General features: G+C 43.1%; 1 protein-coding gene across 4 annotated transcripts in view; it reads right to left on the bottom strand.

Moving 5' to 3' along the window:
* DIP2C (DIP2 acetate--CoA ligase C (putative)) overlaps positions 1–27,442 on the bottom strand; it is a 488,945-nt gene that overhangs the window by 137,854 nt on the left and 323,649 nt on the right. For all 4 annotated transcript variants that reach the window (XM_008249365.5, XM_008249366.5, XM_008249368.5 and 1 more), the window contains 4 exons: positions 16,162–16,296; positions 13,893–14,012; positions 12,473–12,670; positions 6,497–6,588 (listed from right to left, as the gene is read on the bottom strand). In XM_008249365.5, coding sequence (XP_008247587.1) covers positions 6,497–6,588; positions 12,473–12,670; positions 13,893–14,012; positions 16,162–16,296 — 545 coding nt within the window. The remainder of the gene's footprint in view (positions 1–6,496; positions 6,589–12,472; positions 12,671–13,892; positions 14,013–16,161; positions 16,297–27,442) is intronic.

Raw genomic sequence — 27,442 nt, 5'->3', positions numbered from 1 at the left:
TTTGCTTTGAGATCGTATGCATAATTTTAGCCTAAGCTTTGGTTTTCTTATCTGAAAAGGAGACTCTAAAGATATCATGGAAAAGTAGAATTAAGAGATAAGTCTGTTTTGATGTTAAAAAAATGTCTGGAATACTGCACAGTTTTCCTCATAATAAGCACTTTGCACAAACTTTGTGAGGACCTTTCATGATTTCGTGCTTGGGTGAAGGTCGAATGCAAGAATGGACTTACAGAGCTTAACGTGGTGTGTGACACACTGCACGTGTCCGTGAGTCTTAACCAGCAGTGACGTACAGATCATTAGTACCGATGGCGGGAGAATTGGTAGCTGCACGTGCACCTGTGTTGGCCGCCTGCTGTTAACAGACTGTCGATGAGGATCTGCCTGTACATGGTTCCCACCTGTCTATCTACCCTCTGGCTCGCCCAGCCACTCTCAGGAACTGAATTTGTGGGTAATAATCACGGAGTTCTAAAAGTGCAGTTAATGTACAATACCATCATTTGACACATATCAAATAATTGGTGTTCTGATTTCTAAATGTATTTTCTGGTAGTCCTCAACACTATGGTGCATGCTAATAAGAAGCAATTTTCCATGTGATCTTGTTGTAATTACTATTCCTTGAAGAACTATTTTTCATTTCCTTCACTATTTATCTGTTAGCATTTTGCGAAGTTCCCTAAAATCTGAATTCTTAATATATATAATAATATTAACTCATTTTTTATGCAAAGACTTTTTAAAAAAATTCATTTACGTTATGCAAGTTTCATGTATTTCATACATACAGATTTAGGAACATACTGATACTTCCCACCCTACCCTCCCTTCCGCCCATCCAACCCTTCTTCCTCCTCCCTCTCCCATTCTCACTCTTAATTTTTACAAAGATCCATTTTCAGTTTACTTAATGAAAGACTTCTTGATTGGTATTTTCTATTTTAATGTGTTTTTACTGATGCAGAGAGGTGACATTTTATGTGAATGTGTCAATTTTCCTTTACGTTATCACCTCTCAGCTAACAAATATTTTATCCAACTTACTCTGGTCAGTGAAACTGGTGAAGTTTTAAATTAATCTAGACTTTTTCTTTTAGTACAATGATGCCTTGCTAAGCAATGAGAGTGCATCCTGAGAAATGTGATCATTAGGTGATTCTATCACTGTGCAAACGTCACAGACTAAGACACCTCCGATGCCACTAGATGATACAGTCTTACAGGAGCATCTCTCACATGGTCCAGTGAACCGGAACATCATCTCATAATGACTGACTGTGTCTGCAGCCTGGTTCCAGCTAATCTAACAGGCCTAAGCAATCCTTCCTATTCTCAGGTCTTCGAAAGCTTCTTTTATGACACAGTTTTAAGAGACAATTGATTTCTGGATTCCCACTATGTTCTACAGGACTCTGCATCTACTTTCTCCTGAGTTCCTCTCGTATCGTTCTGCAACACTAGCGCTTTGCTTCCTTATGGACTGTTAAGCTTAGCTACGCTTTCACAAGCACAAGAATCCTATGATTTTGCATGCATACATCATGTTTCCAGTGCCTCACTCTGGAATCTTGTTTAAAACATACTAAATTATGGGCCATAGTTGTGGTGTAATGGGTTAAGCCACTGCCAGTGATCCCAAAGGTGCCAGTTTGGTTTCTGGTTGCCCTACTTCTAATCCAGCTCCCTGCTAATGGCCTGGGAGAAGCAACGGAAGACAGCCCAAATGCTTGGGTTCCTGCTACCCACATGAGAGACCCAGAAGAATTTCTTGGATTCAGCAGGGCCCAATCCTGGCCATTGTGGCCATCTGGGGAGTGAACCAGTGGATGGGAGATCTTTCTTTCTCTCTCTCTTTATCTCCCTCTGTGTCACTCAGACTTTCAAATAAACAAAGTAAATATTAAAAAATACAGCACCCTAAATTATTAGCTTCATCATGCATAGGTAAGAGAATGTAGTTGTCTCAATATCAAAGTCATCTATTTGGCACAAAAGGTTTCCAATGGTAGTTGAGAAGGGAACAGGTCATACCCTAAATTTGGTCATGCCAGCAATTTAGCAACATAGGCCAGCTGGTGGAAACACAATTAACTTTTAGATATGAAGATTTCTTTTCAATATGGCATTCTTGCAATTTACCAAACTCAGCTAAATAAGAAAAGGAATAAGATGGTTTATTTGTATGTGTATGAATATAAAACCACAGCCCGTTATAGTTAACAACCGTCTGAAGTTTGCATTAGCCTTAGTTTGGCAGGCTAAGCGCTGACAGCCTGCTTTTCAGATCTCTATCTGGTGAAGAAACAATATTCAGTTAGGAGTCTGCAAGGCTTCCAGGTCACCGCGGATGCACAACTTCTTTTGCTGAAGTAGATCAAAAAGTTTGAGGAAACTGATCAGACTGCATTTTAAAATGTGGAAGGCACTGAAGTTCAGTCAAAAACCAATGGTTGCACTCATTCATAAGGTTCTAAAACTGAATTATCTGTCCTAGAATATTAACTTAGGAGGCAGAAGTCTTCACCATGGGCAAACAACTAGGATAAAGAAGATAAGTGACATTCCCAGAGCCAGGCTGTGGATCGATCCTTTCTGAAGAGTGAGTCAGTTCTGGCTCCCATCCCGGTTCTTAGTACGTTTGCTCAACTGCAAATCTACTTCATCCAGGACTGAAAACTCCCTCCAGCTTGTCACTATTTCAAGTTCATGCTGATAATGCCATATTATAAAATCTTGTGCAGTTGTAGTTGTACAGAAATATGGTGAAGTGTTACAAAGTAAAATGAATAAAAGCAGAATTTAACGCTATGCATGCATGCTCTCAACAATAAAAAATTAATGATTAGAAAAGGATCAAACGTCCAAACTTTTTTTTAGAATAAAAACATACTTTTTGGTATCTTCTTTTGAGGAGAAGTTGGTACTTACATCATTTTCACTAAGTTTTCTTTTAATACTTGAATCAGTCATAAAACCTGTGTTACTGTTATCTCCTGGGTGATTCCAGTGCAATGCTATTCAAATATGAAAATGCTTACTTTGCTACAAACCTAGTTTACTTCCATTGACTTCTCTATGTATTCTTTGGACATTTCACTGTACCTAATTATTCCCAGACTGAATAATAAGACTCCTGAACTGTATGAGGGCCTTGCATGTTAAACTGATCCTCAACTTCTTCCTTGTATACCCAGCTGTACTGTCCAGGAGAATGGTCTGTTCTTCCTCTTGTACACCACAGATGAGAGGTCTCCCCTTAGCTCCTTTTCACACTATTTCCTGGTACCTGAGAAAAACAGGCTTACTTTTTCCTCCCTGAAACACTTCTCAGTTTTCATATGTTCCCCTACACCAAAGGAAAAAGAACTCTTTCCTTTCTAAGGAATTAAATTGTATCTTTACTGTCCCTTTTGGAGGTCTTTATAACTCATATAAAAGCTAATTATCAAGTAATTTTTTTTAATATTGCAAACTTCTTAAAAGCAGGCTGCATGTGTGATGAAACGTTGTATCCTTCATGGCTCCTACTACAATATCCTGAAAACAGTTTAGCTCAGGAATTATAAACACTGTTTCTAAAGCCCAAGAAGATACTTCATTCAAACTGTACTGGCACAGTTACCCACAGGAAAAGAGTCCATAATTTTTATGCTAGGATGCAATCATTATTCTGGGGAAAATTATATTTTGTTGAAAAATTATTCTCAAAGCAGACAAAGAAATCTGTTTATTCCAAGAGAAGGTTATTATCAACTGATCACTATAATTATGCATGCTTATATTCACACACATGTGCCAGATGCTAGCCACATGGGCAGTCTTTAAGGAAAAATTTAGAAAAGTAGTCACCACCCCCCTGCAAGCTAAACAAACCCCTAGTGTGTGTGTGTATGTGTGTGTGTGTAAACTCTTGACATGTATTGTCACTGCATTCCTGTGCCCCCACATTCCTACTGACAGCTTAGCTGAACCCAGAAGGATTATTTTGTAGTTATTACTGCACAGAATCTGGAGGCCACATAAGGAAAGAATTTAAAGAAAAACTGTTAAGACTATGAACCAAATGATGGATAAGAGAGAGATTTTATTACAATTGACTTTTCTTTATTGTCATAAAATGCATATTAACTCTGTAATTCATTTTAAGTTTATAGTTCAGGCCGGCGCTGCGGCTCAATAGGCTAATCCTCCACCTAGCGGCGCTGGCACACTGGGTTCTAGTCCCGGTCGGGGCGCTGGATTCTGTCCCAGTTGCCCCTCTTCCAGGCCAGCTCTCCGCTGTGGCCCGGGAAGGCAGTGGAGGATGGCCCAAGTGCTTGGGCCCTGCACTCCATGGGAGACCAGGAGAAGCACCTGGCTCCTGCCTTTGGATCAGCCTGGTGGGCTGGCCACAGCGCACTGGCCGCAGCGGCCATTGGAGGGTGAACCAACAGCAAAAGGAAGATCTTTCTCTCTGTCTCTCTCTCTCACTATCCACTCTGCCTGTCAAAAAAAAAAAAAAAGTTTATAGTTCAGTAGCATTAAGTATAATCACACTATGTGCAACTATCACCATCAGCTATCTCTACAACTTTCATTGTCACAAACTGAAAATGTGTCCCCATTAAACAGTAACTCCCAACTCTGCCTGCCCCCAGCCCCCGGCGGTCACCACTGTTATTTCTGTCTCTGTGAATTTCACTACTTTAGGTACCTCATGTAAGTGGAATTCTACAATATGTACTGCTATGTGTCTAGTTCATTTTACTCAGCGTGGTATCTCCAAGCTTCACCCATGTGGTATGTATCAGGATTTCCTTGCTTTTAAAGACTAAATAACATTCCATTGAATATATATACATACACACACCACATTTTTACCATCTATCAATAGTCATTTGGGCTGCTTCCACCTTTCAGCTTTTGTGAATCCTGCTGCTATGAACTTGTGTCCATAAATACCATTTGAGACTCTGCTTTTATTTATTTTTGATATATATCCAAAAGTCAGGTTGCTGAATCAAACATTCATTCTGACTTTTTTTTTTGAGAAGCCACTTGACTGTTTTCTACTGTAGTTGAATCCATTTTTATATTCCCACCAGCAAAGCACAAAGGTTCTAATTTCTCCACAGCCTTGACAACACTTGCTGATTTCCGTGTTTTGATATAGTCGTCCTTCCTGGTGTGGGGAGGCATTTCACTGTGGTTCTGACTTGCGTTTGCTGTGATTAGTGATAATGAGAATCTTGTCAAGTGCTTCTGGGCCATTTCTCAATCTTTGGAGAAATATCAATTCAAATTTTTGGTCATTTTTGAACAGGTTTTTTTTTTTGGTTTTGGGGTCTTTTGTTGTTGAATTATAATTGCAGGAATTCCTTACATATTATGGATATTAATAATCTGTTACCAAATATATGATTTGCAAGCATTTTATCTCAGTCTATAGATTGCCTTTCACTGTTGACAGTGCCATTTGATGTAAAGAATTTTAAAATTTTGATTGAGTCCTATTTATTTTTTCCTTTGTTTCCTGTGATTTTTAGTGTTATTTTGAAGAAATCACTCCTCAATCCAATTTCATGAAGCTTTTTCTTTATGTTTTCTTCTAAGAGTTTTACAATTTTAGATCTTTTTTATTAAAGATTTATTTATTTATTTGAAAGGTAGAGTTACAGACAGTGAGAGGGAGAGACAGAGAGAAAAGTCTTCCTTCCCTTGGTTCACTTCCCAAATGGCCCCAACAGCCAGAGCTGCGCTGATCTGAAGGCAGGAGCCAGGAGTTTCTTCTGGGTCTCCCACATGGGTGCAGGAGCCCAGGCACTTGGGCCATCTTCCTCTGCTTTCCCAGGCTTTAGCAGAGAGCTGGATTAGAAGAGGAGCAGCCAGGAATAGAACTGGCACCAATATGGGATACTGGCACCACAAGCAAAGGATTAACCTACTGTGCTAGGCACCAGCCCCCAATTTTAGATCTTATGTTGAGATATAGTGTTCAATTTGAGTTAACAATTTTATGTATATTAGGTGACAGTATCAGTACTTTGCTGCCAAGACAGTTTGTTTCACTAACATACAAAAACATCCCAAATACAAGTATTATTGTCCTATCTGCCTGGGTAGAGGACACAGGTGTGCTTCCACCGAGGAGATAATATCTGATGGTGGTTGGGAATCTGGGCATTGAATGGATACGAATGCTGGTTATGCCCCTTACCAGTTACATGCCTTCATTTGATATGGTACTTACCTTCCATAGGCCTGAGTCTCTGTGTGCATTCAATGAAAGAAATACTACAGTGTGGCTCACTGAGTTGTTACAAAGATTAAATGATGGCGCTGCATATAATTGCTCCTTGGTCACAGCAACTATGAGGAAAGTCTTATACAGTGAGGGCCAGAGCAGGAGAGGAAGAGAAACTGAACTCTGGAAGTTTAAAACAGCAGGTATCTTGTCCACATATGGCTACTCCGAGTATTTTGCAGATCCAATAATTTAAACTGCACTTACCCTATCTCCAGGCCGTACCATAGGTTCTTGCTTTGTACCTAATTTATGCAGAATGTTGTAAGCAACCTTCATACTTCTTGTCCACAGTTTACCTATCAACACAAATTATAAACACACAAGTAACTGGTCTATTACACACATGCATTTTCAGTAATGTACGTATGTGCACATTAAAGTATACAAGAGTATTACTTTTCCAAATGAAAGCCTGCAATATGTGTCCATTTGACTTCTAGCATATGTGATCTGCAAATAACTAATTAAGGACCATCAAGAAAAAAGGGAACAGATGGGCAAGAACAGAACCTGGAAATAAAGCGAAAGCAGAGAAAGCAGACGTCCTTCAAAGGAGAGAAAAAATGAAGGGAAAAACATGCCCAAACTTAGCCTATCTCTTGCTTTATGATGGAGGGAGCTGGCAGTTGTCACAGGTTATTATCAGCACAGCTACCATCAGTCACTAAAACAGGGAAGGGACATGAGCCGTCCTCTCTCAGTAGATGAAGTTCATTTCTTTACAACTCCTCATTCTCAATACTGCAGTCTTCATGTCAGGCTGCTTCATGACCATTTGATATTTTCTTTGGAGTTTTTTTTTTTTTTTTCCTATGGAGCTTTCTTTCGTCCCCTATGAATTGTCATTATGTCATCAGAAATAACTTAGAGAGTGTTGTTTCCCTAAAGAAAACCTTTTTTTTTTTTTACCTTCAGATCTCTCTAATGTGAGGAATATTAGGAAACTATTAGAGCTGAACAACTACCAAAAATTTTGTTTTAACTGAGAAAAAAAAATCGATGTGCTGTAAAATGAACAAACTAATTAAATTCAGTTAGCACTTTGCCAATTTGTAAAGTTTCAACTTCATTTTCATCTGAGAATCTTAACAAATTCTTAAAATGGTGGTTTATAATAGAGAATCTGGAAAGTGCAAAGCTGACGTTTGGCAAAACTCTCGAAACATACCTAACGTGTATTGATCATACAGAAAAAAATAAACTGCTGATGCAAATTAGACACACAGGAGTTCCTTGACTGACTCATAAAGGAGACGTGAAAGTGGTCCAAGCACTACTTTGTTCCATATTAGCTCTGGTTTCCTTTGAATCTGAATGGGGACAAGGCAACTGTGCCGAGGGGGTAGCTGGGGAGGAGGGAGGCAGGGCATCCACAAAGGGCAGCACACAAGGAGCCCATGGAGCCCGGCCCTGGAACTGCCAAGTGAGATTCAGTTACGCACCAGCAACAATGTAAAAAAGTTATACAAACACTGCCCAGTGTTTTCCTAGCTCAAACATCTAAATTCCTGGAAACATCCGGAATAAAAACAAAGTCGTAAATTTAGAAAAAGAGAGTAAGAGAAAAGGATGCACCTAGTACGAGAAGTACCTTGCAATGAGGCAACGTGAATTTACAGGTATCTCCCTAAAACCAGGGCAGCGACAGAAACTGTCATTGAAAACTTCTGCCAGTTAAGATATGATAAAAGGAAATTAATGGAAATGCACAATTTTTATGAATTTATGAAATTCCATGCATACTCTTGAGTCCGCTTTCCATTTCCAACACAATCATACGATCGTTCCTAGATTTATTCACAGTGGTTTTTTTTTTTTTTTTTTTGTCATGTGTATTTTCTATTAAAGATCCTAAATTTCTCAGCTGGGAATTCTGCTACTCCAGGGCTTGGCAGGAAGTTAAATTTTGGGTTGAAAGGAAACTACGAGACTTTAAATAGTATAATCCTTTGAGCAGACTTCAGTACTCAGTATTAACACAAGTCTCATTCAATAGGCTTCGTCCTAAATTTTCTCAGGAATATTCAATCATTGGTTCATCTATTTTGTTGTTTCCACACAGGTAATACTTTTCCACATGGCTCATTGTGTCGCTCAACACTTTCATTTTATATTCTTTAAATTACAATCTTGCATTGGGAAATGCATTGCTTCTTTATGTTTCTTTAATGAGTAGAAACCAGGACTGATCCCCATAGGACTAAGGAGATGAAAATACAATAAAATATGGATGATTTGAAAGCAGCAGTTGAAATGCCTCAGTGGTGGGCATGCAGCTTTGATGAATCTCATTTTTCCTTTGCAGTATTCAGTCTGTGTCTAACACCTTAAATTCACCTTAACCTTGGAAGGAAAGGGAAAAAACAGCACCACTCCAACATTCCATCAGTAGAGAGGTGCTGTTCTTCCAACTGAGATTTTAGGCTGCCTGTGTTTTAGTCATCTTTGATTTCCTAGCCTTTAGTACTGTGCCAACGCATGGTACATGCTTATGTATCCTAATGGATGCTGGCTGGTTTCTGTGAAGAGGCAATGATTTCAGGTATACTGCTTTAACCTCTTGCTCTTGACCTCTATGGTTCACGTGGATGGCTTTCCCAACTGGAGTCAGAAAAGTGTGTGTGTGTGTGTGTGTTTTACACTCCCTCCCCCCCCCCAATTAAAAGTTAAAAAAAAGCAATCTACCCTCACACAAAGATAATATGAGTAATTCCAGTCTTTAATTATTAAGCTGGTTTTTTCCCCCCAAAGCTCAAGCAGATAATGTGAAAATAACCCAACAATTTGTCTGTCGCAATCTCTTATCTTTGGAGCCAAGAAAAGGCATCTCTGTGGTACAGTCAACGATTTGCAAAACGTTTCAAGACTGCATAAACTGTATTGCATCCAGAATTAAGGGAGAGCTTGTTATCCTTGCCTTCTGAAAAAGCGAAGGGCCGGCATTGTGGGGCAGGGGGTAAAGCACCCCATATGGGTGCCAATTCCTGTCCTGGCTGCTCCGCTTCCAATACAGCTCCCTGCTAATGTGCCTGGCATAGCAGTAGAAGATGGCCAAGTGCCAGGGCCCCTGCAACCACCCGGGAGGCCTGGAAGGAGTTCCAAGCTCCTGGCTTTGCCCTGGCCCAGACCTGGCCATTGCACCCACTTAGTGAAGGGACCAGCAGATGGAAGATATCTCCATTTTCCCCTCTTTCTCTGTAACTCTGCCTTTCAAATAAATAAAGCAAATCTTTTTAAAAAACTTGGGTTCAGATTTTTTCATGCAAAACATGTCCTCAAAGAGGAGGTGATGACAGTCCCAAAAGACACAAGCCCCATGGCGTCATGCTGAACGTTGAAATTCTGAAACAATAAAATCACTTAAAGTCTAAAAATCTCAAAACTTCAGAACCCCAGACGATTAAAATCTCAAATGCTGAAATCCTGAAAGTTAGAATTCTAAAATTTTTAATTCCTTTTGCGGGGGGGGAGATCATGTAAGAGAGGGAGTATAAAGCTGCATTCTGGAGAAAGGATTAGCATGTTTCAGGGCATATGCAGACAGAGCCGTATCACATTAGGCAGAACTAACACCTGGAAACCTCTTAGGGCAGGTCTAGATGTGTCTGTGAGGGTGTTTCGGGAGGAAAGGAGTGTGTGCATCTGAATGGACAGGGTGGAGAAGATCTGCCCTCTGCGGGGGAGCACCAGCATGGAAAGCAAACCTGCCCGAGAGCTGGGGTGGGGGAGTTTCCTTCTGTGGCCTCAGGCTGTCTCAGGGCCCTGTCCCCATCACTGAGTCAGCACGACTTCTTATGATTCGCCACGCTATGTGTTTTATCTTAGCATCATTCCCAATACTGGAGGGTATAAAATTGTAGAAAAATGTTTTGGAGAGCTCTGATCCATTTTGTGCATTTTTTTCCCCAAATCTGATTTTGGGAAAACTTTGTGCGTACGTGAAAACATTGACACTTCCTTAATGAAAGCAGAGATGTCTGTTTTGCACATGGCACATTCATGAACGACAACATTTATTGTGATCTGGGCTCTCTGGACACAGTACATGGGGTTGGTGATCCATCTGGTTGGACTGATCTCACTCAAAGGCTTAGGCTGTTTGGTAACAGCACTCCAGATGGCCACAGTGACAGAGCTGGGTGCGCAATTACCCACCACACTGATATGTTCATGCCATGTTGCTTTCTGATCTATTTCACTATGAATGTGACTTGGGTGCTTTTTTTTTTTTTTAAGATTTGGTTTTTAAAAATTTATTTGAAAGGCAGAATTAGAAAGGAGGAGGAGGAGGAGGAAGGAGAGAAATATTTTCCATCTGCTGATTCATTCTTCCAAACGGCTGCAACGGTCAGGGCTGGCTGGGCCAGGCTGAAGCCAGGAGCCAGGAGCTTCTTCTAGGTCTCCCACATGGGTGCAGGGGCCCAAGCACTTGAGCCATCTTCTACTGCTTTCCCAGGCACATTAGCAGGGAGCTGAGCTGGAAGTAGAGCAGCTGGAACTTGAACCAGGGCTCATATGGGATGCTAGCTTCACAGGCGAAGAAGATTTAACCCTACTATGTCACACACAGTTTGTGTGCTTATGACACCTATGTGATTGTTAACATACATGAGTGTTTATAATCGCAAAACTATGTGTCACTGCTGCCCATTTTATCATGTAGAGCAGTCTAGGAAGAGTTCTGTTGTGTTTTTAAATTTCTAAAATAAAATCCCTTTCATAAAATATAAATAAAAGGAGCTTGAATAGGCAGGTTAAGCCAGTGCCTATGATGCCAGCATCACATATGGGTGCCAATCTGTGTCCCAGAGACCTCACTTACAATCCAGCTCCCTGCTCATAGCCTGAGAGAAGCAGCAGATGGTCCAAGTGCTCAGGTCGCCGTCACCCACATGGCACATCTGGATGAGGCCCCAGGCTCCTGGCTTCAGCCTGCCCAGTGCTGGCCATTGCGGTCTTCTGGGGAGCAAACCAGCGGATGGAAGCTTGCTATCTCTCCCTCTCTCTCTCTCTCTATAACTCTGGCTTTCAAAATAAATAACTTTCAAAAATGTAAATAATTCTTTTAAAAGAATTTTTAAAAATTGTTCTCCAAAATTTTATACTTTAGGTAATTTTTTAAATGTTTATTTATTCATTTTGTTTCTTTGAAGGGCAGGCTAACAAAGAGAGAGGGAAAGAGAGAGATCTTCCATCCATTGATTCAGCCCCAGATGATCTCAACAGCTGGAGATGGGTGAGGCCAATGCCAGGAGTCTCAGCTGGGGCTGAGATGTGAGTGGCAGGGACTCAGTCCTCCAGCCATCATCTGGCTGCCTCCCAGGCTGGCATTAGCAGGAAGCTGGACTGGAAGCAGAGGAGGAAGTGGGATTCAACTGCAGGTACTCTGATAGGGTTGCAGGTGTCACAGCAGCTTACTATGCCACGATAACTGCCCCTAGAGTTGAGGTATTTTATATCTTAGGGATTTATTTACTTATTTAGTTTTCAGAGAGGCCCAGAGACAGACAGACAGACACAGAGACAGAGATAGCTTCCATCTGTTGGATCACTCCCCAAATGTCCCCAAGAGCAGAGGCTGGGCAAGGGCCCAAGGCCAGGAGTCAGGAACTCAATTCACATCTTCCACGTGGGTGGCAGTGACCCAATACCAGAGCCATTGCCTGCTGTCTCCCAGGGTACCCAACAGCAGGCATTGGGAGGCAGGGGCAGAGCTGGCTCTTGAACCCAGGCACTCTGATATGGGTATCCCAAGCTGCGTCTTACCCACTGGGCCAGATCTGACTCTTTTCGGACTTCAAATGCAGGGTGGTGGACTGCATTTTCCAGTATTACAATCCAAACCCATATCAAAGAATTCAGACACCTATTCTTGAACTACCAATTCTCATTGAAAGCACAGATTTGACGAAAATCCTATATATATATATTCATGAGTTAGAACCTAACATCTCACCAGAGTTTAACCATTAGTGTAGTGCTTTAAGCATCCACTTCTGGTTTTAACTAAAAAATTTTAAAAATAAAAATAAATAACTCTCCCTTTGATTCCATTTATTTCTGTACCATAAGGCAGCCCAAAACATAAATCAATATCCTAAAAGATAGTTCTTTGGTGCAGATGGTGATGTTACATAGAGAAATAAGCCAAAGAAAGAAGCCCAAGCCTTAGAGAATTACCGTAAGTGAGGATGTACAGGGGCTTCCCGTTCGTGTCCATGGTGGTGAGGCAGGGGGCCTTTGGAGAGATGGTTCCCCACCGCTGCAGCGCAGCTTCTAACGACGGTGGCCAGTTGGTGACCACTCCCAGCTGCTCCCCACGCATGGCCAGCATCTGCGCTCCCTCTGGCTTTGGTTGGTTCGGATCTGGTTGTTGAACTGAATACAATCGAGTACAAAAGATTTCCAAGGAAAGTACATCCATATTAGCATGTTTACTACTTTTATTCTCTATAAGGAAGCTAGATTTCTACTTAAGATACAAAGTTATTAGTGGACAGAAAGTATGTTTTTTCTAGAACATACTAGAAAACATACTAGGGCTGTGATCTACGGACTAGCTTCAAGGAAGTCATAAAAATGCTTAATTCTTATAATTTCCAAAGCAATATGGGAATGCAGAAATAAGGAAGACCTGAGTACATTTGTAAACTGACAACAAGTGTACAACCCACATTGTACCCTGCCTAGAGTCTAGGATATAAACATCCATGTTTAAAATTCCCAGTATACATTCGTAATTATGGAATCCACAGTGCTGAAATTCTGTTCCATTATATCTTGCCCTTAAATACTGAGATGTAAATGTGCAACAACTACTCTAACAAGAGCACTGAAGATTTTTCTTCAGCAAAGCCAAAGTAAATTCAAGAAGATACAATCTTTCTAATTCTTCAGTTAGATAAGTGAGACACGACTTGTTCCCCTCCCCCTTTTCTGGAAAAGGTTTTTATCTCATAGCTTATGCCAGACAATTTCCACCTGCTGGCTATGATATCAACCTTGTCTTAGTTGTGATTTAACAAACAAGAAAAAAACAGTTTGGATTTGATATAACAAGCAGATCTTTTTTGTTTCAACTTTACGTCATTTGTATTAAAAAGCTCACATACACGCAGGGGTTCAGACACCAGCTGCAACTGTAAAGGGTGGCGGGAGAAGGTGGGGAGCAGACTCATTCCATCATGTGTAGTTTACATGCTTTGCTAGAAGCTCATTCCCCAAGAACTGCTTTATTGGGAGCTCAGGTTTTATGTAGCTTACTTGCATTTTTATCATCTTGCAGAGTCTAAATAAAAAAAGAGACCTGGCTCCTAGAACAAAGTCACAATTCTAGCAAGAGTGACAGTAAGTTCTAGAGATCTATCCAACTGTGCCAGCGCTTGGTGCACCCGGAACCTGGCCACTCGGGTACAGCACCTACACTATCATCTAGATCACCATCATTTTGTGAATGCCTAGGTTACTGTTCTTAAAAATAGAGAAAAAAACCTCATACCAACCAGAATGTGGAAATAATGTAGAAAAAATATGTCTATTGTTTATGGGACCATTGGAAATCTGAAAGAAACAGGTAGAAAAGCGTTTTCTTTTCTTTTACCTTCCAACAATTCTTCAAAGTCATCCACAAAGAATTCTCGTAAAGGTGGCCGTTTAGGTCGTTTGAGGGTATTAACAAGCTGCTGAATTTTTGCTGATACCCGGCTACTTACTGGTACTCCTGAAAAAAAAAAAAGAAAAAAAAAAAAAAAGGAACCACTGCGTGGATGAACTGAAGTGAGCGTCAGTGTGCAAAACCACAGAGAAATGGCCTGAGGTGAGAGATCACTGTTGAGTCTCCAGGGCTGTGCCCTACACGTCAGGGTCCTTTAAGACTGTGACTCGCCTCAAAGGCCCAAGAGAGGAAGGCTTTGTAAAGGAAGAACATCCCACGCGGCAGGCAGGCAGGCTCACGGTCCAAGTAAAGCTGCTGCTGGCTGAGCAGTGAGACAGGAAGTGAGCCTTTTCTGGGGCAGAAACGATTCTCGTTCACCCCATTAGGAGGGCACGGTTCTGCTGCTTAGGTCAAGAAGAGGCCTGGGCTCACACGCAGGCCCTGAACCCACCTCTACTTCTTTTTATTTTATTTTATTTATTTTTTATTTTTATTTTTTGACAGGCAGAGTGGACAGTGAGAGAGAGAGACAGAGAGAAAGGTCTTCCTTCCATTGGTTCACCCCACAATGGCCGCTGCAGCCGGCGCACCACGCTGATCTGAAGCCAGGAGCCAGGTACTTCTGGTCTCCCATGCAGGTGCAGGGCCCAAGCACCTGGGCCATCCTCCACTGCACTCCCTGGCCACAGCAGAGAGCTGGCCTGGAAGAGGGCCAACTGGACAGAATCCGGCGCCCCGACCGGGACTAGAACCTGGTGTGCTGGCGCCGCAGGCAGAGGATTAGCCTATTGAGCCGCGGCGTCGGCCCCACCTCTACTTCTTAGAATCTGTCATCCTCAAGGGCTCGTCGCCTCCTTCGTATGGTCTCAGGCCTCCCTCTCTCTAAGAGGTCAGGCAGCTGATGGTGCAGTCAGTCCCTCCCTGAGTCTGCCTCTCCTAAGACCCCCAGCGCTGCGCCTCACGGAGGCCACGAGCACACCATGCTGGCAAGTCTCACCCAGGAGCTCTCTCTGGTGTGTAGGGTACAACTCCCTCTCGATACTCTTCGCTGGCCAAACCAATCTGGTGAGCAAGGAGCTCGGGCTGTGTAACCAGCACATCACAGCCCATCCTCCCCTAACAAAGGCCAAGCCCTTCTATGTGTCCTTGAGACCACTTAGGCAATGGGTTCCAGAAGCAAGCCATTGCAAAGTCTCCAAATACAAGCTTTCTGTGCAACAGTACTAGCACGTATTTATCTATGTGGACTGATAAAAATCAGTGCCACTTTATAACATACTACTTACAGCAAAGAACACGGCATCCGTTTAAGAACTGACTAGATAACATGATAACTGGGTCACTCGTGAGGCTCTCAAATGTTGATATTAACTGCATCGCTCATGCACAGGTGCCATTTGGGGTTTGCCCATGATGACGAGGGGGTGCAACCTGTCAGCGACTGAGACCAGGCCTTCCTCTGCAACCAGGAACCACACAGGTGCCACAGAACATGAACGCAGCCAGAGGAGCGGTAGACCAAGGCTCTCTGTCCACTTTTCACCAGAAGGGGCATTTTTAAACATTTTATTGCGATATTCTCTTCTATCTTTTATGATCCAAGGAAGGACAGAGATTTGAGGAAAGCAGAACAGAGTGTAAAGTTCTTACTAGAGTCAAGGTGCTTCTCATTGGCTAAGAGAAACAGCCACTGCATTCAGAACATACCAAGGATAAGGATACAGAGAATATAGGAAAAACCTTTCCACCAATGCATTTTATCAAATCACCGATATTTTTGCCTAACACAGACCCACCCCCACCAAAAAGGCTCTCTTCTATTGGTTGAAGGCAGGATACTAGCCTGGATCTGTCAAATATTCTCTTTTACATTTAACCTCATCTTGTCTTCTAAGTAACCGGCTCCTGGCCTTGGCACATGTTCTCTAATTTCTTAATTACTGAATCAACATTAATTATTCATTAGCGAAAACATCAGTTCCTTATAAAATAGTTTTCTTTTCATGACTGAATTTCTGCAACATTTGCATTTTTTTTCTTCGATGAGGAATAACTCTAGGCCAACTTGAACATTTTTTTCTTTCTTGTAGTTAGGCCACCTTCTACGGGAGGTTCAGAAAGAATCCGATGCATGCGACTCAGTGAAAGGACTACGGGCGCAGGGAGGCGAGGTTAGAAAATGCTTACAGAAAAGGAAAGAATCTTTCAGACGTACCATCCCCAGTCTCCATGAGCTCAGCATTGCCATACTTTGGTGCTGTCCGGGACGTGGTTGAGCCCTGCGGTCTTTCTACTTGGATCGAGTGTTCCGAGGTGTAAGTGGTTACATCAGGAGGTGCAGAATGATTTTCTGAAAAGAAGTACAGTACAAGATTTTTTGATGCACACTGACAGTTATTCTGAAGCTAAGTACATGACAGGGCCTGAAAAATACCACCACCGAGGAAGAGACCTGACAACTCATTCTTATTTTTTTTTTTTAAAAAGATGCATTTATTTATTTGGAAGGCAGAAATACAGAAAGAGAAGGAGGGAGCGAGAGAAGGAGGAAGGGAGAGGGACAGAGGGAGAAAGTTCCATCTTCCACCTGCTGGTTCACTCCCCAAAAGGCCACAATGGTCAAGGCTGGGCCAGACTGAAGCTAGGAGCCAGGAGCTTCATCTGGGTCTCCCATGAGAGTGCAGGGGCCCAAGCACTTGGGCCATCTTCTGCTGCTTTCCCAAGTGTACAAGCAGGAAGCTGGATCAGAAGTAGAGCAGCCAGGACTCGAACTGGAGCCCATAAGGGATGCCAGCGTTGCAGGTGGAGGCTTACTCACCACGCCACAGTGACAGCCCCTGGCAGTCATTCTTTTATACACCATCAGATGGTAAGAGTACTGTGAAGCAGTCTGCCACAAAACTCTCAGGACAACGATGAGCTCAGAGGTGGTTTACAGTGTTCCAAACAGAACAACGCAAATACTTGATGCATGACTACAACACAGGAGTCATGTCACCCAGTTGTAACCGCATCTGAACCACAACAATGTTCTCCAATAGTCTATGGAGAAAAGAGCAAATCTTCTCATCTGCCGTAGCGGCGGCAGTAAGTGCTCAATGCTGGAGCCAGGCAACCTGGGACTTGAATGCCAGTTCTGCAAATTCTGAGAGCTCTTACAAAGTATCTTAACCTCTTTTGTGCCTTCTATTTGTTCCACCAAATAGGAACAATAATTGCTGCAATCTTGCTTGACTTTAGGTAGAAATGTGTGTTGGATAACTCAAATTTTTCAAGGTCTTTTGTGTGTCCAGAGAATGACTGTATTGACTTGGAGGTTACCAATAAATTCTTTAAGTAGGTAAATTCACAAATATGGAATACGTGAATACATAGCTGTCTCAAGAAATGAGCTTATGTATAGTATGCACTCCTACCTGGGTAAGACTGATGGCTGAGTGAGGATTAATCCGTGTTCCTGGCTGAGTTTCCAACATGGCAGTCCAGGGTGATCAATTCACCCAGATTTGCCTGCACTGCCCCAGGAGCCTTGGGTTCCGGGGCATGCTGACCCAGGATGCAATGTGATTAGGTATGAGACCTGGACCACCAAACAGTCCCCGGGCCCACTGCTTCTACCCAAGCCACCTGGGACCAGTTCCATAACTGAATTTTTCTACACTTCAGTTTCCTGTCCTGTAAAATGGACACAACAATACGTAACTTTATGTGGGTAAGGTGGGAATTAGGTAAAGAAATATATAAAACACTCAACTCCATTATCATCAGGCACACAAATATTTGCTGGAGGAAGAAATGTGAAGCACCAGTGTGTTGTGTGAGATGAACACACAACGAGCAGTGGGCCCTGTAACGAACCGGGTCTGGATGCTACAATGCTTTTGTAAAGTGTAACAAGTGGCACTGGCCCCCGAAAAGACTGGTCAACAGCAAGGTGAGCGTCCCACTCCCCATCTCCCCTTCCTAAAAGTATATGTCCTGTTATGGGCTGAATCGTGTCTTCCAAGATTTGTATGTTGAAGCCCCAAACTGCAGTACCTCAGTGTTTAACTCTATTTGGAGATAGAGTCTTAACAAAAAAATGGATAAAAAGATTTATTTATTTATTCATTTATTTATTTTTTGCAGATTATTTATTTCAAAGTCAGAGTTTCAGATGGAGAGAGACAGAAAGATCTTCCATTGGTGGTTCACTCTCCACATGGGCAGCAATGGCTGGAACTGAGCCTATCTGAAGCCAGGAGCTTTTCAGGGTCTCCCGTGTGGAAGTGGGGGCCCAAGCACATGGGCCATCTTCCACTGCTTTCCCAGGCACATTCAGCTCGATCAGAAGTGCAGCAGCCAGGACTCAAACCACCGCCCCATGGGATGCTGCAGTTGCAGGCAGAGGCTTAACCTGCTACGCTAAAGCATCCGCCTGGAAATAGGGTCTTTAAGCAGGTATTAAAGTAAAATGACGCTTATGGGGTGGGCTGCCATCTACTGTGACTGAGCTGTCATAAGAGGAGACTGGGACACAGATGCACAGAGGGAGGACCATATGAAGACACAGGGAGAAGACAGCCGTCTCCTAGCTCAGGAGGCCTCAGAGAAATGAACCCTGCTCACTCTGATCTTGGATGCCAGCTTCCAAAGCTGCAGACAATAAAGGTCTGGGCGTGAGCCATCCCGTCTGTGGTGCGTTGTTGGGACAACTCTCACACAGTAGCACGCTCATGGGCAGTGTTTTAGATCTCAGCCCAGACAAGGAGCGCCTGTGTCCGGGAGGGGACCAAGGAAGCAGACCCCTGAGTGTCAGGGATGGAGGAAGCATGACCACATTGCCAGAGTAAGCAGGAGAGGGAACCAAGTGAAGCATTCAAATTGCCTTTTTTTTTTTTTAATTTATTTGACAGGCAGAGTTAGACAGTGAGGGAGAAAGACAGAGAGAAAGGTCTTCCTCCCGTTGGTTCACCCCCAAAATGGCCGCTATGGCCAGAGCTACGCCGATCCGAAACCAGGAGCCAGGTGCTTCTCCTGGTCTCCCATGCGGGTGCAGGGCCCAAGCACTTGGACCATCCTCCACTGCACTCCCAGGCCACAGCAGAGAGCTGGCCTGGAAGAGGGGCAACCGGGACAGAATCCGGCGCCCATGTGGGATGCCAGCGCTGCAGGCGGAGGATTAACCAAGTGAGCCACGGCGCTGGCCCCTCAAATTGCTTCCTTACCATTTCAGACCCTGCATTTATCTTTTGCATCGCACTCCATCTGTACTTTCGCAAGGCATGTTTCAGACATCATTGAATTCTCTGAAACTGCATCGCCTCAGGGCCTTACCTCTCAGATGAAAACCCAATAGATGCTCACGCATGATGAACAAAAGGGGGAATTAGCTACCTCAAACAAAGACAGGTAAAAGCTGAGCTCACTGCACTTTGATGCCTTTCAGATTCACGTGTACTCAAGGCGGTACTTGGGGATTTCCAATCAATCCTTGCATTGGGCAGTGTTCCTACTTTGATGGTGGAAAAAATAATAATTCCAATACATCTGTGTGACTAAAAAATGGGAACAGGGACAGCCGGGTGACTTCAAGGTGTTTCCTAAGTTTATTTATGTCAGCTCCGTTCCCTCTGCTTTGCAGACTCCTTGTATATGCTATCACTGTGGGATCATCAACTCAGCAGCTGGCTTCTGCCAGGAAGCCAGAGAGATTCTGCAGCTGTAGTGATACACTCCGTCCTATTTCACTTTGACAGAAATCAAGACTCTCAGGAGTCTTGTGAAGGAGTATGAGAAGGAATTTTATACAAAGCTGACACTCAAGAAACACTGTTGATGGATAAGAAACAGTGGACTCGGGTCAAAGTGTAGGTTCAAGGTCTAAAACGTCCATGAGCTCCAGGCGTGAGGCCAAGAAGTCCACATGCACCAGGAATGTTTTGAAGACTGAGGGTTCTCATCACGGGGTTTGTATCTTGTGAGCAAGACTGCCAACTATTCTTTACATCAGTGTCTTGGAACTTTCACTATCAAGAGCCACACGTCAGGGGTTACTTCTGTGAATCCCGCCCCTAGAGCTATCTGGAATACCTTTACCTTTGCTTTCCCAACAGTTCAGGAGCTTCCCCGTAGGGAGGGCTCTGTCTTATTTCCCCTGGCATCACTATTACTCCCAGCAGCTGGCATGTGCTGCTCTGATCTGGACTTCAAGATGTGCACAATAGGAAGATTAGGTAGTTGAATGCACCCACTTTCATGGCAGTATCTGTAAGCCGCTGTGACTCCATCAGCACTAGGCGTTTCCACCTTACATCATGACATCCACCCTCACCGCGTATGGGTTTTCCAGTCTGCCATTCAATGCCAACACAGTGCATCCATATAAACACCTGTTTCCTGGCCATAGCCAGTTTCAGGATACTTGTTGGACTTCCCTATTGAACGCGCCTGGGTGATTCCCTTACTTCCTCAATGAAACTCCTTCCTAATTATTTACTGCTTATAACTACCTGCTAATTCTAGCTCCCTACTGGAGACAGTTACAAAATGTCCTATTAGTGTGCTAAAGCCAAAGTATACCCAGCCTACATCATCTCTGCACCAAGAGTGAATGGATAATATAATACTTGACAAGTCCAGATAAAATGTTTGGTTCTAACACAAGCCAAGAAAGCAGCCTTCTTTAATTCTAACTGTACGACTGGTGGCCCCATGGGGTCAGTGGTGATAGATCCCATTTGTAGACCATGTTAATTATTTCTCAGCCCAAATAACTTCTAAATGAAGAGAAGTAAAAAAAAAAAAAATCTGGTTTTATTACATCACGAGCAATGTGCTTGTGGTTCACTAATTGACAATGGATAATGAATAAAGCTCTCAAAGGAACGCAACTTTTCATACATGAAGAACATTCCATCTCTAGCTTCCAGAAGTTAACTCAACCACTGCTGTGTACCGAGAATGAGGAAGAAAAAATGGGTCTGCCTGAAAGGAGGGTGCCTCTGAGACAGGCCCCTCAGCCCATCTCGTCTGCTCAGCTGCTCTTTCCCGGAGGATGAGAGACTGTGCCCTCTGAAGGGACAAAAAGCCAGATATCCCAACGAGAAGGTGGAGGTGAACAAAGCGAAGGGGCAGAATGTGCCACCTTGCCCAGAACAGACTGCTCTGGTGTGCTGAACGCAACGCTTCCCTCAAAGGTTCAACAATTAACACAAGGCAGGCGACAAAATGGCCAAGGAACTCAGACCCAAGCCATTCAGCAGAATGACATACGCTCAGCCTGACTAGGACTGGCTTCTGGCAAGTGTAAACCATCCTGTCCGCCTCACAACTCCATCAGACACACTTGAGATGAAGGAAGGCTCAGGGTGGAAGAAATCTCGAGTGATGTGCGGAGTGAGAGCATCCGAGTGTGTGTTCCCGCCTCGGGCAGAGGCTGCAGACCCAGTGGCTTGAGTGCTTACTGCACCACTACCGTCTTCCCTTGGCAACTAATCGGAAGACAAGAGTTTGCTTCTCAGCTCCACAAGAGTGCTGTCTGCTTCCACTGGCTGCAATGGAGCGCAGCTGTAACTCGCATCTCAAACAAGAGATAAACGACATAAATAAGGATTTATCTAGATATATACATTTGGTTTAAAAAAAACATAGATCTTCAAACAAATGACAATACACAAAGTTTCATGCTGTCTTCTGCCACAGATGGATTTTTTCCACTGTGTGTGTGTGTGTGTGTGTGTGTAAAACACTGGCAATCATGATTCATAGTTGCTTTTCAAATAGGCAGTTAGTTCTTTTGTAAACTCAAACCAAGAGAAAGGTCTCTGTGGTTCTACAGACAAATATTTCTCTCAGTGAAGGTTCGACAAGTCAGGGTTAACATTCACAGCGTTGTGTGGTTTCTCAGATCTGGAACTGTGCTCTTACGTTTATGCCACAGATTTCCATCAAGCTGACTGCTACGATAAATCTCAGGAAGTACGTTCTAATACCAGAACAGAAATCATTAACTTTGGACAACAGCTCCTCGATTTTTTAAACCCACAAATTCAATTTCACAATGAAAGGCTCCAATGACCATGAAGCACATGGTAATTCATGTACCATGAAGTACATGCCAAAGATTCTGCGAGGCTGAGATGGGACAGAGGCTAACATCTTCCGTGTTTTTGCAAAATTTGATGGTCCTTTTGCCCGAAAAGGAGCTTTTCTGTTTTGTAATAAAGATGGCCAAATGGAAAGAAGGGAAAGAGAAGAAGCTCCTGGAACTTCCTCCTCAATCCTTCCCGGGATAGCCGATTGCCCTTGGGCAGCAGACTCAAATTAGAACCTAAGTTATGGTTTTCTCATCTGCAAAACAAGACTACTATTACTCCTCGCTGTGGTTGAGGGAAGTAAGTCATAAATGTCACAGTACCCTGATGTTGCAAGCAAATGGTAATAACATAGATTATTATAGGGTTTAGGCTCCCTTTGTGCAGGGTGGTGGTGGATGGGAATGGTTCCTTTCTGGTTTTCTGTGACCTGTAAAGAGCCCTAAGAAAGATATCTGTGAGACTCAAAACCATACAGGTGTAAACACTGTTAGTACTTTGAGTTCAATGCAAATAAATATTGGAAAAATACATGGAAATGAGTAGACGCACTGCTCTTATGAACATTAAGGTGTAAGAGAGGACTCAATGAGTTCTTGGAAAATCCAAGCATCAACCTCTTGCAGAATGAAGTTCAGAGTGAGTGAAGGGTTCAGACACCTTGGGGGCAAAATACTGCTCTAAGTATAAAATCCAAATACACAGTATCAGTTTGAAAGGTGAAAACTCCGAGTTGCATTTCTGGGAAAAAGAGACAGGGACCGAGCCAGTACCTCAATACTCACGGGACAATAAGCAGTAGGACAGTGTGGAAAAGAGAGAAATGACTGAAGAGACTGTAAGAGTCCTGAGAAAGAAAAGTCTCGGGTCCAGTGATGGCTGGGAGCCAGCTGGATGCCAGGGCTTGGACACTGATAGAACATGGGGCCAAGAAGCAGTCAAAGACAGCTGAGGTTCCTGGGAGTAGGAGGGGCCTTGTTAATAGAAAACAGAGGTCTGCTGAGCTGGTGAAAGCTGTCATGGCGGGCTATGTAGATGAGCAGTCGTGGAAGATAAGGTGGTCTCTTGACCCGTGGAAGCAGCGCGTGTAGGGAGGAGAAGCCCCTGGGAGCAGAGCAGATTTGAAGGGGCAGAGGAGACTGGGAGTGGGGGGCAGGAGGAAATGACAGGGTGACAGCACCTGAGCCTGCAGTACCTCACCTGGGGAGTGTCAGATGCAGACAAGCATTAGGGATGAGGAAGGAAGATGAGGGGACCAGCTCTGTGGTGTAGTGCGTTAAGCCACCGCCCACAGTGCCAGTTCGAGTCCTGGCTGCTCCACTTCTGACTTGGCTCCCTACTTATGTGCCTGGGAAAGCCTGAGAGGATGACCCAAGTGCTTGGGTCTCTGTACCCACATGGGAGACCCTGATGAAGCTCCTGGCTCCTGGCTTTGGCCTGACCCAACCCCAGCTGTTGTCACTAACTGGGGAGTCAACCTGTGGATAGAAGATCAATGTCTCCCTCTCTCTTTGTCTTTCAGATAAATAAATAAATCTTAAAAAGGGGGGGCGGGGTTGAAGATGAAAGCACAAGCCTTGGGAAGAATGCGTGTTCTCCAGAAAAGCAAACGTGGAGAAGGACATGAAGACAGTGAGCTGGAGAGGAACCACGTGTCAAAGACACCTAATGGCCGCTGTGGGGAAACTGGCGACGTTAGCTCAGTTTCAGAGAGTGTATTTCTGCAGATCTCAGTTTAATTACAAACTACTATGCTGGAGGCAGATCAGAAGGCAGCACTAGGACTCGGTCAGAACGGCTAAGGAGGTCACCCATCTTGCAAGCCAGGCTTGTCTTGGTGCTGAATGACTCAAACAAGCCACGCGAAACACGCATTGCCAGCAGTCCCCGTTCTGCCTGGCCTTATCGAAGGCATGATCCTGTTCCCCCTCTGCTTGGCTTTTCACTAATATGGTTTAAAGCTCTCAAACAGGGGTTGGCACATGATGGGTGGCATTTTGCCTAACAACTGTTTTAATACATAAACTTTCATTATAGGCACATTGGCCTTCCCATTTGTTTTTGTATTGTCTACAGCTACTTTTGTTGTTCCACAGAAGAGCTAAGTAGCTGCAAGGGCATTTGCATGGCCCATGACACCCAAAATATTTACTCTTTGGCCCTTTACAGGAAAAATGTGCTGACCAGCTCTGAAATTAGAAAGCTCTGGCTGCAAGAACACCCCAGCTGGGGAAGCGGCAAAGATCCCAGTCCCAAGCCAGAAGGTTTGGCCAACATCGCCATCTTCGATTATGTATGTGATATTTTAAGGCTGTTTATAAATATTTGAAAAGTATCAATAGAGAGATTATAAAAGAATTCTCTGATACTTGGGATGATTACACAGACATAAATTAGGATAATTTATCACAATGTCTGGATAAATTCCCTATTAAGCAAAATCTAAAATCAAAATGTACAACTGCCAAGCTCCAGCTAATTCTGTAGCAAGTACGCATCATGCATTCATCTCCAGGGGGCGTATGATGGTCTTCTGATTTCCCATCTTGTCTGCAGGGACAAATGCAGGACGTGTGATGAGAATTTGTTTACTCCCAGAAACAGCACATACTGAAAACACTATTCTTGTCAATTGAACTGTAAAATACTCTGGAAATGGCAATTAATTTCTTTGAATACCTGGTTAAGGAAAACGTACCTTCCAAAATGTGCTGATGAACCCCTGTGACAATGCTGTCACGTCACACAGACTAACATTACATCTGAAGCTAAAAAATAGAGTGCTTTATGTAAAAATATTTCTAAGTTCTTAAAAAGTTTGATTCAGAGTATACACCAATGATATCTGTCCTGCTGTTATTTCTTACACTAGACATTTATGAATAGAGTTTCTCTTCAATGTCCCATTTTTACTTAGCTAAATAATGCCTATATTATTCTTAATTTTTTTTTTTACAAATCTCTCTCTCTTTTTAAATATTTATTTATTATAGAGGCAGAGTTACAGAGAGAGGGAAAGACAGAGAGAGAGGTCTTCCATCTACTGGTTCACTCCCCAGGTGAGCACAACAGCTAGGGCTGGGCCAACCTGGCCATTAGCAGGGAGCTGGATGGGAAGTGGAGCAGCCGGGACTTGAAATGGCACCCATATGGGGTGCCGGTACCACAAGTGGAGGCTTAACCTATTACTGCCAAAGCACAAGCCACACAAATATATCTCCTAAAGCTTAAAATCATCCCATCAAATCTACTTGTTCTTATAAATTATGCTCCTTTACTTTTGAAATTGATAAATATTTAAGTGTTAGTCCCTTTTCTAATTGGAGAAATTTAAGTACACAAAGGCTCTTAATAAATATTTTCTTTTTTTTTAAGAATTTTTATTTTTATTTGAGAGAGTTACAGAGACAGAGAGAGGGAGAGACAGAAAGAAAGGTCTTCCATCCGTTGGTTCACTGCAATGGCCAGAGTTAGGCTGATCTGAAGCCAGGAGCTTCTTGAGTCTCTTGCTTGGATGCAGGGGCCCAAGCACTTGGGCCCTCTTTTACTGCTTTCCCAGGGCAGAGCAAAGAGCTGGATCAAAAGAGGAGCAGCCAGGATATGAACCAGTGCCCATAAGGGATGCCAGCGTGGCAGGTGGAGGCTTAACACACTGTGCCACAGTGCCAGTCCCTGAATAAATACTTTCTAATAACGATCAACAATCATTCAGGCTCATACTGTGGAGCGAAGGCCTAAAACGCATGCACCCTATTCATTATCCTACTTGCGATGCACAGAATTAGCGTAACGGCAGGTCTGATATTCTTGAATTACCAATGTACACAATCTTAGTCCTGGCATCCTCACGATGCGGCTTCACGCTCAGTACTCTTAAATATGAGTAAATCATACCTCACGTCTTGCAAGACAGACAGCAAGCAAAGTAAGATAAAAAGCAAGAAGAAAATGGAATGGGATTTTGTGTCCTATGCTAAACCTGCTTGACTACTGAGATACATGTGAGATGTTCCTCCTTAATTGCTGGCGTAATTCAATTTGTAGAAACACCCACAAAGGACTTGAGAATTGACCTCAACGAGGAAGTAGAAGAACGGCTCACCTTGTGACAGACTCTGTATGTCTGTGACCCTTGGCATTTCCCTCTCTCTGGGGAAAAGAAGTGTCTACAAGCTCCACTCACGTGCATCAGCTAGAGGGATCAGCAAATGCAACTCAGGGTTTTTTTGCCTGGAATTCCTTGAAATAATTGCACACACACCCTCATGTTATTTTCTTGTTGCTTTTGATGATCTCGACAAAAGGTCAAGTGCTGCCAGTTCTCTGACTTGACTTCTTTTGTTTTGCCACGGGAATCTTTAATTCTTTTCTTGTCAAGTTGCATTATGCTACCACTGCTTTCTTCAAAAAATAAATCTATGCTAACAGAAAATTCCCAGATAGTCTAGGAACTTGTCTTTGTGCCATTACTGAAATGTCACACACTTGAGAGCTATATTTAGGTTACACTAAGTCCTGATGTACATGAGTAATGCAATCTTTTATAGTTTGGATACATTTAATTCTCCATGCTATAATTTCCTCCAGCATTCCAAGTGTAAACTCACCAAGGGAAAATCAAAAGTTGTGATTAATTTGGTCAGAAATATGTGTTTCTCTTGACAAGGTCCTAAGCATTTCCTTAGAAGTGAATAAAATCAGAGAATATGAATCCTTCCAAGTGCACAGGTGCTGTCTGAAATCTCAGTCTAGGTGCCAGAGAAAGCTGAGGGAGCCTCGGCTACTATCCCGGGTTCTTGCAACACACCTAAGAGGGATTTTCATTTTATAAAAATATTTAATGGTCTTATATTTCAGGTCAGTTTTTTAATTTACTTTGATTTCAAATAGAGGTGGTTAGCTCACATCAACCACTAAACCTGCTCCTGAAAAGGTGTTAAACTAAAATTTTATAACTGCCATCTTTCATTGGAGTATTCCTCCAAAAAGTCTGGAATAATATGCCTATATTCTCCCTTTTACTCATGCTAGTTCTGGGAGATACAAAGAAATCATTTTTAAAGTCCCCCTTCTACCCCCCCCCCCCCAATAACAAACTCAAGCAAGGAGAAATGACTTCAAGATGCCAGCAGTAATTAACAGGAAAACAGAGCAGAGGCAGTCCTCCGGACAGCAGACAAATGGTCTTGCTTTGGACATGAAAAAGGTCGATGCTTTTAACTTCTGCATTCCGCGAGTGCTAATGGGGCGCAGATCTCAAATGTCAGTTTGAAACTCTTTGGACTGCCAAGTAATTAATGTCCTAGAATTCTACACTTGGGATTATCTGTTTGTGGTGTACTTACTGCACTCCTTATTCTTACCCATTCTGAAGATGGTCAGACAGGAGGTTTTCCTATAACAGCTCAGATATGGCTGGGA

Source organism: Oryctolagus cuniculus, chromosome 13 (genome assembly GCF_051225735.1).
Source record: "Oryctolagus cuniculus isolate XC-2025 breed Fujian yellow rabbit chromosome 13, ASM5122573v1, whole genome shotgun sequence".
NCBI classification, from domain to species: Eukaryota; Metazoa; Chordata; class Mammalia; order Lagomorpha; family Leporidae; genus Oryctolagus; species Oryctolagus cuniculus.
This window is presented reverse-complemented; position numbering and strand designations above follow the sequence as displayed.